The sequence below is a fragment of the Coregonus clupeaformis genome, unplaced genomic scaffold (assembly GCF_020615455.1).
Source record: "Coregonus clupeaformis isolate EN_2021a unplaced genomic scaffold, ASM2061545v1 scaf0996, whole genome shotgun sequence".
NCBI lineage: Eukaryota > Metazoa > Chordata > Actinopteri > Salmoniformes > Salmonidae > Coregonus > Coregonus clupeaformis.
The window spans coordinates 65573-77450 of NW_025534450.1; the positions used below are offsets into that span (position 1 = coordinate 65573).

At 40.0% G+C, this 11878-nt stretch overlaps 1 protein-coding gene across 1 annotated transcript; it reads left to right on the forward strand.

Moving 5' to 3' along the window:
- Window positions 1-577: 577 nt before the first annotated feature.
- LOC121561356 (carbonic anhydrase 4) lies at window positions 578-9663 on the forward strand. The gene is made up of 9 exons (XM_041873939.2): window positions 578-606; window positions 6059-6125; window positions 6216-6242; window positions 6411-6581; window positions 6727-6875; window positions 7806-7901; window positions 8012-8090; window positions 8268-8431; window positions 9204-9663. Exons 2-9 carry the CDS (start codon window positions 6059-6061, stop codon window positions 9393-9395), a joined length of 945 nt encoding a protein of 314 aa, XP_041729873.1. The 5' UTR covers window positions 578-606; the 3' UTR covers window positions 9396-9663.
- The last annotated feature ends 2215 nt before the right edge of the window (window positions 9664-11878 follow it).

Sequence of the window (11878 nt, forward strand, 5' to 3'; positions counted from 1 at the left end):
TCATAAATAATAAGATGACTTCCAGTACGCATTGACATGCATCTTCAATTGGATCTGCAAATCTCAGCCGAGAACCATTTTTCTAATGAAAATCTCAGGGATGATTGATTCACTTGGCATATAATGGTGTCTGCCTGGGTTGCCTTGCTTCTATTTCAATATTTTGTTCTTTTAATTCTTCCCACAGTTCATATCAGTGAGTGGTGTAGGTTGCACTTGAAGGATGTGCCTACTGTTGAATCATGTCACTTTATTTAGGTTTACTGGTTGTGCCGCTATGAGGACTACTCTGAAGTCAAGATTTTTGAGTTAGCTAAAGCTGTACTGTTTCATTTTTCTTAAGGTCCCAGTTAGTCTTTCATTACTGTCATTGCCACAGGTACTGTATAACGTTCCTGGCAAAACTCATCTAACTTTCTGCCTTGCCAAATGGGCGTTCTTTTTACAGTATTACACAACTTTGAACCCACAACTTGCAACCCTCCGGCTGGGTGAAAAAGGAGGTGTGTTTATTATTTCTAGTTGAGGTGTGCCACTGAATAAATAGAGTGAGGATGGGAGGCTGAGCGTACAGGACGGAGAGGTGAAGACAGGTGCGGCTTCAAGGTAAGGATTCTGGCATTGATGCAAAGAGACATATGGCACAATATGGCCTGCTTTTAAGATATGACATGTATTAAGTGGCGCACATCTCATTGACTAGGCTGGGCTAAGAAGTTAGCTGTTTCACTGCATTTATGACAAATCATGTGATGGGAAGCCAGTGACTATTTATTTTCTTGTTTTCATGCTGCCTAGTAATTTACCAAGGTATGAATTGCAGAGAGTGTGAGGTTGGGGTATCGAACATACATTGTTTATGGATGTTGAAAATACTTTTCTGGATGTTGAAAATACATATTATTTTGGTAATTGTTTCTATGGCCAAATTTCAGCCATAAATAATCACTTATATCTACATGTCAATGAAGAAAGAATTATGTGCAAGTAAAAAAAGTGTTGATAGGGGACAGAATGCGGTCGGACCATCATATAATAGGCATATACATTACTCTTACTGAATTTCCACGTGGGCGAGGATATTGGAAATTTAATCAAAGCCTATTGGATGATAATTTATTTATAATTAGAACAAATGAATTTATAACTGATTTTTTCCAACATAACATAGGTACAGCGAATCCCCTTAATGTATGGGACACCTTTAAATGTGCCTTTAGAGGCCATGCAATTCAGTACTCATCTCGAAAAGCAATTTAGGTCAAAAGAGTTTATACTAAGAAAGGAAATAGAAAGTCTAACAGAACAGATAGATGGCAATAAAAACTGTAACATATAGGCTCAGAATAAATTAGAGGAAAAACAAAAAGAAATTGAGAAACTTATTCAAGAAAGATCAAGTGTAATATATTATAAAAAATAAAGCAAACTGGATGGAATATGGGGGAAAATTCACAAAAATCTTTTATTAATCTTCAACATCGGAATGCTACCAAAAAGAACTTAATGAAACTGGTTACAATTGACGGAGTAACCCATAATTCACCAAATTATATTTTGAAGGAAGAAACAAAGTACTTTAAGCACATGTTTTCTTTTCAGACGCCTCCATCTCCTCTAACTGAAGCTAATTGTGGAGATTTTTTTCTATTGATAATGTCAAATTAACAGCCACACAGAAAGACTCATGTGAAGGTGACATTACAGAGGAGGAACTTCTGGATGCAATTAAAGACTTTAAGTCCGGGAAAACTCCAGGGTTTGATGGCATACCAGTCGAGGTATACCAAACCTTTTTTGATATACTAAGAGGACCGTTATTAGCATGTTTTAACCACTCCTATGTAAATGGTAGATTATCTGACACTCAAGAAGAAGGTCTGATCTCATTATTACTGAAACAGGATACAAGTGGAAAATATAAAGATCCAGTCCATTTACAAAATTGGAGGCCCCTTACACTTCAGTGTTGTGATGCAAAAATCCTAGCAAAATGTATAGCGCATAGAATAAAAAGGTATTGTCGGATATTATTAATTCTAATCAGACAGGTTTTTTACATGGAAGATACATTGGAGATAATATAAGGCAAGTATTGGAAACAATAGAACACTATGGAAAATATGGGAAACCAGGCCTGCTATTCATAGCAGACTTCGAAAAGGCATTTGATAAAGTTCGACTGGGGTTTATATATAAATGCCTGGAGCATTTCAATTTTGGAGAATCTCTTATAAAATGGGTCAAAATCATGTATAGTAACCCTAGGTGTAAAATAGTAAATAATGGCTATTTCTCAGAAAGTTTTAAACTGTCAAGAGGAGTGAAACAAGGTTGTCCACTATCGGCATATCTATTTATTGTGGCCATCGAGATGTTAGCTATTAAAATCAGATCCAATAATAATATCAGAGGATTAGAAATACAGGGCTTAAAAACAAAGGTGTCATTGTACGCTGATGATTCATGTTTTCTTTTAAATCCACAACTAGAATCCCTCCACAGCCTCAGAGGATCTAGATACATTTTCTAACCTCTCTGGATTACAACCAAATTATGACAAATGTACTATATTACGTATTGGATCACAAAAAATAAAATTTTTACATTACCATGTAGTTTACCAATAAAATGGTCTGATGGTGATGTGGATATACTCGGAATACATATCCCAAAGGAAGTAAATGATCTCACTTCAATAAATTTTAATAGAAAGTTAGCAAAAATAGATAAGATCTTACTACCATGGAAAGGAAAATACCTGTCAATTTGTGGAAAAATCACCCTGATTAACTCTTTAGTATTATCCCAGTTTACCTATTTGCTTATGGTCTTGCCGACGCCTAGCGAACAGTTTTTTAAATTATATGAGAAAAAAATATTCAATTTTATTTGGAACGGCAAGCCAGACAAAATTAAAAGAGCATATTTATATAATGAATATGAATTCGGAGGACAGAAATTATTAAATATTAAAGCATTAGACCTATCACTAAAAGCTTCAGTCATACAAAAGTTATACTTAAATCCGAACTGGTTTTCAAGCAAATTAGTAAGATTGTCTCACCCAATGTTCAAGAAAGGCCTTTTTCCCTTTATTAAGATTACAACCTCTCACTTTCAGTTATTTGAAAAGGAAATAATCTCCCAAATGTCACTATTTCTAAAACAAGCCATAGAAAGTTGGTTGCAATTTCAATTTAATCCTCCAGAAACGACAGAACAAATAATGCAACAAATATTGTGGTTAAATTCAAATATACTAATTGACAAAAAACCTTTATTTTTTGACAGAATGTTTAAAAAAGGTATAATCTTCGTAAATGATATCATCGGTAGGACTGGTGGAGTTATGTCGCACATGCAGCTAACAAAACATATGGAAATGTCTGCTCTACCCAAAATTACAACCAAATAATTGCAGCCTTACCGCAACAGTGGAAGAGGAAAGTGGAAGGGGGAGAAAGAAAGGAACTTGTCTGTCGGCCTTGCATTAAAGAACATAATTGGTTAAGGAAAACTGTGATAAATAAAAAAGTATATCAGTTTCACTTAAGGACCAAAGGATTGACAGCCGTCCCATATAGATTGCAAAATAGTTGGGAAGAGATCTTTGACGTACCGATCCCATGGCATAGTGTTTATGAACTGACACGCAAAACGACACCGGATTCAAAAATTAGAATCTTTCAATTTAAATTATTATATAAAATTCTTGCTACCAATAGAATGTTATTTATATGGGGGATATAATCTTCCCAGCTCTGCAGATATTGCTGTGAAGAGACAGAATCATTAGATACTTTTTTTTGGTTGGGTAGGCTAATTTCAGATGGGCTGTGTACAGGTGCAGTGATCGGTAAGGTGCTCTGACAACTGATGCTTAAAGTTAGTGAGGGAGATAAGAGTCTCCAGCTTCAGAGATTTTTGCAATTCGTTCCAGTCAATGGCAGCAGAGAACTGGAAGGAATGGCGGCCAAAGGAGGTGTTGGCTTTGGGGATGACCAGTGAGATATACCTGCTGGAGCGCAGACTACGGGTGGGTGCTGCTATGGTGACCAATGAACTAAGATAAGGTGGGGATTTGCCTAGCAGTGATTTATAGATGGCCTGGAGCCAGTGGGTTTGACGACGAACATGTAGTGAGGACCAGCCAACAAGAGCGTACAGGTCACAGTGGTGGGTAGTGTATGGGGCTTTGGAGACAAAACGGATGGCACTGTGATAGACTACATCCAATTTGCTGAGTAGAGTGTTGGAGGCTATTTTGTAAATGACATCGCCGAAGTCAAGGATCGGTAGGATAGTCAGTATTACGAGAGCATGTTTGGCAGCATGAGTGAAGGAGGCTTTGTTGCGAAATAGGAAGCCGATTCTAGATTTAACTTTGGATTGGAGATGCTTAATGTGAGTCTGGAAGTTGAGTTTACAGTCTAACCAGACACCTAGGTATTTGTAGTTGTCCACATACTCTAGGTCAGACCCGTCGAGAGTAGTGATTCTAGTCGGGTGGGCGGGTGCCAGCAGCGTTCGATTGAAGAGCATGCATTTAGTTTTACTAGTGTTTAAGAGCAGTTGGAGGATACTGAAGGAGTGTTGTATGGCATTGAAGCTCGTTTGGAGGTTTGTTAACACAGTGTCCAATGAAGGGCCAGATGTATACAAAATGGTGTCGTCTGCATAGAGGTGGATCTGAGAGTCACCAGCAGCAAGAGCGACATCATTGATATACACGGAGAAAAGAGTCGGCCCAAGAATTGAACCCTGTGGCACCCCACATAGAGACTGCCATAGGTCCAGACAATAGGCCCTCTGATTTGACACATTGAACTCTATCTGAGAAGTAGTTGGTGAACCAGGCGAGGCAGTCATTTGAGAAACCAAGGCTATTTAGTCTGCCAATAAGAATGCGATGGTTGACAGAGTCGAAAGCCTTGGCCAGGTAGATGAAGACGGCTGCACAGTACTGTCTATTATCGATCGCGGTTATAATATCGTTTAGGACCTTGAGCGTGGCTGAAGTGCACCCATGACCAGCTCGGAAACCGGATTGCATAGCGGAGAAGGTACGGTGGGATTCGAAATGGTCGGTGATCTGTTTGTTAACTTGGCTTTCAAATACTTTCGAATGGCAGGGCAGGATGGATATAGGTCTGTAACAGTTCTAGAGTGTCACCCCCTTTGAAGAGGGGGATGACCGCGGCAGCTTTCCAATCTCTGGGGATCTCAGACGTTACGAAAGAGAGGTTGAACAGGCTAGTAATAGGGGTTGCGACAATTTCGGCAGCTAGTTTTAGAAAGAAAGGGTCCAGATTGTCTAGCCCAGCTGATTTGTAGGGGTCCAGATTTTGCAGCTCTTTCAGAACATCAGCTGTCTGAATTTGTGTGAAGGAGAAGCGGGGGGGCATGGGCAAGTTGCCGCGGAGGGTGCAGAGTTGGTAGCCGGGGTAGTGGTAGCCAGGTGGCTACATCTGTACCAGGACACCGGGGTTAACACCCCAACTCGATATGACTGTGATATTGTATGTGGTTGTTTATCTATCTTAGTTGAATGCACCGACTGTAAGTCACTTTGGATAAGGGTGTGTTCTAAATGACCAAAATGTAAAAATTAACACTTTCAAAGCACACTGGGTATTATTCTAATGTGCTCCGCCCCAAAACAAGACCAAATTTGGTCAGTCTGGACCAAATCTGAACCAATCATAGATGTCCATGTTTCACAGGTTTAGACAGCACAGTACAGTACAGCACAGTATAGTAGAGCATAGTAGAGTACAGTAGTGTCCAAACTTGTGAAATATCGATGTCTATGTTTGTGTAAAATCAAGGCCAGTACGGACTGGACCAAATCGTAACCAATTATAGATGTCTATGTTTGTGGACGTTGAAATCAAGGGCCGGTCAAGACCGGACCAAAACCTCCTTCTGTGGATGTTGAAATCAAGGCCAGGACGGACTGACCAAATTTTAACCACTTTTCTATGTGCATTGATGTCCGGTGTCGGTCGGTGCTCAGTGGGCTCTCCATTCATAATTGCCTTTATCTCGCTTTCAGATGAATCGACTTGTGGTTATCGTTGCGACACTCTTTGTCCCCACTGCATACAGTGCTGCTGACGGTTGTAAGTGATTATTTTATTATTTTGTTGGCCTGTGACTCTTCTATCCATTTTGTGACTCTGCATAACTGTCCCCTTCTTCAATTTTAACAGTGTGGTGTTACCATGATCCTAGTTGTGGTAAGTATTGGTTTTACCCCCCTGGTTACGTTGGAATTTCTATTCATAATTTGAAGTGATTGTGATGCCAGTGTATAATAGACTATAGAATTGATGTATTAGCATATTATATCACCCTTATAAAACTATGGTACATTGACACCATGGTATGATTGATTCCATGTTAAGATGACACCACTTGGTCCACCATTGCCAGTGAACATTGCAATGGATCCCGTCAGTCTCCCATCAACATCGTCTCTGCATCGGCAGTGGGCGACACAACCCTGACTGCCTTCACCTTCACCAAATACGGAGACAACTCTACAATGAAGACTATCAAGAACACAGGCAACACTGGTGAGGAGAATGGATGGATGCCTTGCCTTCTCAATCCATACACACAAAGTCCCCACTTGAGGATAATGTAACAACCAAACCAGGAACCCTAATGTGAGAAATGGAACCAATTCCTCTTTTTTCTTTCCTCCTCTCTTTCTTTCAGTCAAAGTGGAGCTTATGAGTGGCGTCCAGGTTACAGGTGGGGCCCTGTCTGAGGCCTATGACAGCCTGCAGTTTCACCTTCACTGGGGCAACGGTACCTCAGTCCCTGGGTCGGAGCACACAGTGGATGGAACCCGCTACCCCATGGAGGTATGGGACGGTTCAACACAACATTGCTGTGTTCCGATTCTCTACCCTTCTCCAGAAGTGTGCCCTCATTCACTCCCCCTTTCATGGATTGATGCAAGCATTGCTGGAGGGAGTTTCCACCATATTCCAAACACTAATCCATTCCTTTTAAAGATATGAGTGGAAGTGTATTAGTACACTTTGGGAGAAGGGTAGAGAATCTGAATGTAGCCCATGTCACATGGGTTGACACTTCTCATACTGATGCACATATAACATACTGCAATGGATCAATGTCAAGGTCTTCATTTAGCCAAACAGCAGCCCCGCCACTTGGTTTACTATAAAGCTGACGGATGGGGAATTGTAACCACTCTCAAATTCATAGATGCAATAGTGCAATAGTCTGACTGTTGTACTGATGTCACGATCGCTTAAGGAGGAGGACCAATGCGCAGCGTTGAATGCGTACATATTATTTATTAAACAGATCAAAACAACGAACGAAACGTGAAGTCCTTCGATACACACAAACCAAAAGGAACAAGAAACCACAAACACAAAGTGAAAACAGACAGTTTAAATATGGCTCCCAATCAGAGACAACCAGCAAACAGCTGACACTCGTTGCCTCTGATTGGGAGTCACCTAGGCCAACACAGAAAACAACAACCTAGAAAACCCAACATAGAAACAACCCACACAGAACGAACACACCCTGGCTCAACATACAGAGTCCCGGAGCCAGAGCGTGACAACTGAGCTCATGAGGCATTTATAAGTTCTGTTCCTCAAGAATCAGTGGGCATATACCATTAATTGAAATTGCCCTTGAACAGCTGTAAATATGGCAGATTGTAGGCTACCTTTTTAAATGTATCATTCCAACGTTTGTATTTTCCAATGGATTCAGATAACTTTTTAGACCAACTGTTATGCTTTACCTTTCAGTTGCACATAGTAAATGCCAAGTCTTCGCACAACGGTAACACGACCTCGGCCATTGCAGACAGCACGGGACTCGCTGCTCTTGGCTTCTTCATAGAGGTGAGCGGATGCTTAAACTTCCTAGAAATGTTATCAATTTTTCCATAGTAGATTGGCATTTAAATGTTTTATTGCAGTTTTTTATGACTGAAGTCTTTGTTTTCAAACAGGCCATGCCGGGTAATGCAACTGGTTCACCAGCAGCCTGGAATACTCTGACATCCTACTTGGCCAACATCACACTAAAAGGTGAGAGCAGAAATTTGACTGGCTCTGATTTGATCAAGAACTAGTTTCTCAAAATAAAGTTTGGAAGAGGATTTGGGATTAGTTTTTCTCTTTTGAATTCAAAATAAGTAATTTTCTTGTTCCATTTCAGTAGCATATGATTTTTTGTATAAATTGTATCTCTCTCTCTTCCTCAAGATGAGCATGTAAACATTACTCATGCTATTTCATTGGATGAGCTCCTGGAAGGGGTGGACCGTACCAAATACTACCGTTACCTTGGCTCCCTGACCACTCCAAATTGCAATGAGGCTGTGGTTTGGACCGTGTTCAAGGACCCTATCAAAGTCAGCAAGGACTTGGTGAGTTTGTGCAACAATTTCATAATAAACTGAACACCATTTCTACTTACCAGAAAAATAACATTCCTCCGACATGAAACATGGACTATGTTCAAATATCTTTAAGTGCAGGCTCCATTCCTTATCCATTCTGCTTTTGAAACATTATATAAGTAATGATTCAGAAATATTACCCAACATGATCTTAGTAAGGGATTCGACAGAAAGGGAGAATATATACTATCATTTGGGGTGGTACAACAAAAGAGATTGTGATGTATTAATTGGCTCTGCAACAAGTCATGAACATACAGATCCCATATCTCAAATTGAGGCAGTTTCACACAGCAGGAAATAGACCTGCAGCAACAGGAAATATGGATTGTTATGTGTATTATAATTAAAGGGCTGCAAAAAAAATTGTTAGGGCAAATCAAGTCAGAAATGTTAATGTGGAGATTAAACTTTAGAAGCCTTTTTAAACCTTGAGTACACTAAAAGTTAGCATTTCGCTCTGTGCAGGAAAATTCATATGTACGGCATATGTACACACATTTCAGGAATTTCTTATTTTCATCAAATTTTTTACCAAAATGCAATGACATGCCTTAAAGTTATTTTTGTGATCTATTTATGTATTTACTTGGGAGAGCAATTGCCTCAAAGTTTAGTTGATTTCACATTACTTGGCAGCTCAACTAAAACTAGATGTTGAACTGACGTCTATGCCCAGTGGGTAAAGCCATTGGGCCAGCACTTATGTCTTTGCAATTAATTAACCTTCTCCACTCAGATTGATCTGTTCAGCACAACAGTGCACATTGACCACAACACCACCTCTGCCTTGATGACCAACACCTTCAGGAACATCCAGCCTGTCAACGACTGGGTGGTGACAACCCAGGGCCGCACAGCGTCGGGAGCCTCCACAACGTGCTCCTCTCTGGGCCTTATGGCCCTGGCCTGCATGCTGCTGAGGGTTTAGTGTCGGAAAGTAACGCCTCACCTGAAGTGCACTTCCATATCTCCATGAACCCTCAAGCTACCAACATATATATCTTACATCGATTACCAAAAGGGGTCATCTTGACCCCAAGGAGAAACTATTGGAAAAAGCAACAATCATAGCGAAATGTGTTAACTTATTTATCTTCAAAACAGAATTATTTATAAATGTAATTAATGTTATCTGAAATAAAATGACCTAAACCGACTGTTATTTTAGCAAAAATAAAAAATACATGTGTCCTTTACATAATGTGCAGCTTGAGTACAATCCACCTTAGTACTAAAACACATATCTACCATCATTTGATTAAAGTATCATTTAGTTTTCAGAATTTTGAAGTAGATATTAGTGTTGTCATATTAATGTGGTATAAATGAATGCCATTTAAAGGGGCAGTACACAAACATTCAACATAATACATTTTACAGACAAAAAGTAATTCAATTCACTTTTAAAAGTGATCCTGATAGACATTGACCAAAGATATGGCTTAGTTTTTTTTGTTTTATTAGCTTTGCTGTTGGTGAAACAATGGGGAGTGGTAGGGGCCATGGCAACATGCTTGAAAATACATGCCAGAATCCTCTAAGTCACTTCAAATCAAATGGTATAGCACCCACAATGTCATTACAAGTTGCACATACATAATACTGGAGAATATTAAAAGGAATTCAGGTATTCATATAACATTTTCAGTAGAATAGAAAAATATCTGAGAATACACACCAATACACACACTGTGTACATTCAGAGTGTAGCTGGTTTCTGTATTACAGTTCCTCCAAATATTCATACCACCGACAGACTTTTATGAGTTGGTTTGATTGCAACTAAGCATACATCTAAGGTAGTTTTGATTTTGATGGGGATGTTTTATTATTATGCTAACTCTATTTCTACGGGGCTGTGGAAATTGACTCTAGGGGGTTAAGCAGTATAATCCAGCCAACCACCTGCAGCTGTATGCAAGGTTCTTTATATCAAGTAGCCAGCAAAGACGGCAACGTAGCCTATTGACCACACCTGACGCCATCATAACAAACTAAAATGGGGCATGGTACTGGCATGTAAACGTATACTATCTTCGTCCATACAGCCAGCTGGGTTCTCAGTACATCGCACAGACAGGAATAAGGAACTCTCCGGGAAGAAGAAAGGCGGGGGTGTTTGTTTCATGATTAACTACTCATGGTGTGATTGTGATAACATACAGAAACTCAAGTCCTTTTGTTCACCCGACCTAGAATACCTCCCAATCAAATGCCGACCGTATTTTCTCCCAAGATAATTATCTTTGGCTATAGTCACAGACGTCTATATCCCCCTCAAGCCGATAACACGACGGCCCTCAAAGAACTACACTACACTAAACTGGAAACCACATATCCTGAGGACGCATTTATTGTAGCTGGGGATTTTAACAAAGCAAATTTGAGGAAAACGCTACTGAAGTTCTACTAACACATTGACTGTAGCACTCGCTCTGAGAAAACATTAGACCACTGCAACTCAGCTTTTTTCGAAATGCCTACAAGGCCCTCCCCAGCCCCCCCTTCAGAAAATCTGATCACGACTCCATTTTGCTCCTCCCTTCCTATAGGCGAAAACTAAAACAGGAAGTACCCGTGCTAAGTTCTATACAACGCTGGTCTGACCAATCGGAATCCATGCTTCAGGATTGTTTTGATCACGCGGACTGGGCTATGTTCCGGGTAGCCTCTGAGAATAACGTCGACAAATACACAGATATGGTGACTGAGTTAATCAGGAAGTGTATAGGAGATGTTGTACCCACTGTGACTATTAAAACCTACTCAAACCAGAAACCGTGGATAGATGGCAGCATTCGTGCAAAACTGAAAGCGCAAACCACCGCATTTAATCATGGCAAGGTGACTGGGAATATGGCTGAATAGAAACAGTGTAGTTATTCCCGCTGTAAGGCAATCAAACAGGCAAAACGTCAGTATAGAGACAAAGTGGAGTCGCAATTCAACGGCTCAGACACAAGATGTATGTGGCAGGTTCTACAGACAATCACGGACAGCAATGGGAAAACCAGCCACATCTCGGACACCGACGTCTTGATTCCGGACAAGCTAAACACCTTCTGATAGATTAATTTGTGTATTAAAAATAATGACTAAAGGATTTCACCCCAAATACAGTAGAAATGTGTATACGATATTCGAATTATCATGTAGTGTCAACCCACTAACAGAGGGGGTACTAAACATTCAAGGGTAAAGGAGAAGGCGGGAACTGTTTAAAAAAGCCACCTAAAGGTGGGAGGAGCATAGTGCCTTTGTTTGTCAAGAGGTATAAAAACAGAGCTCTCTCCATATAAAAATACAGATAAGACTTGTGGGTTGTGGACCTTGAATCATTGATGATTAAAACCAGAGCCTTACAACATCTGGTAATGATTCAAGCTTAGGTTGAAGTAGAGATAGAAATTC

What these genes read in the sequence shown, in the direction of transcription:
- LOC121561356 (XM_041873939.2), top strand. Translation starts at nt 6,059, where the DNA reads ATGAATCGACTTGTGGTTATCGTTGCGACACTCTTTGTCCCCACTGCA. An exon ending in TTACCATGATCCTAGTTGTG is followed by an intron (nt 6,243 to 6,410) that starts GTAAGTATTGGT and finishes TTCCATGTTAAG; the next exon opens with ATGACACCACTTGGTCCACC. An exon ending in TCAAAGTCAGCAAGGACTTG is followed by an intron (nt 8,432 to 9,203) that starts GTGAGTTTGTGC and finishes TTCTCCACTCAG; the next exon opens with ATTGATCTGTTCAGCACAAC.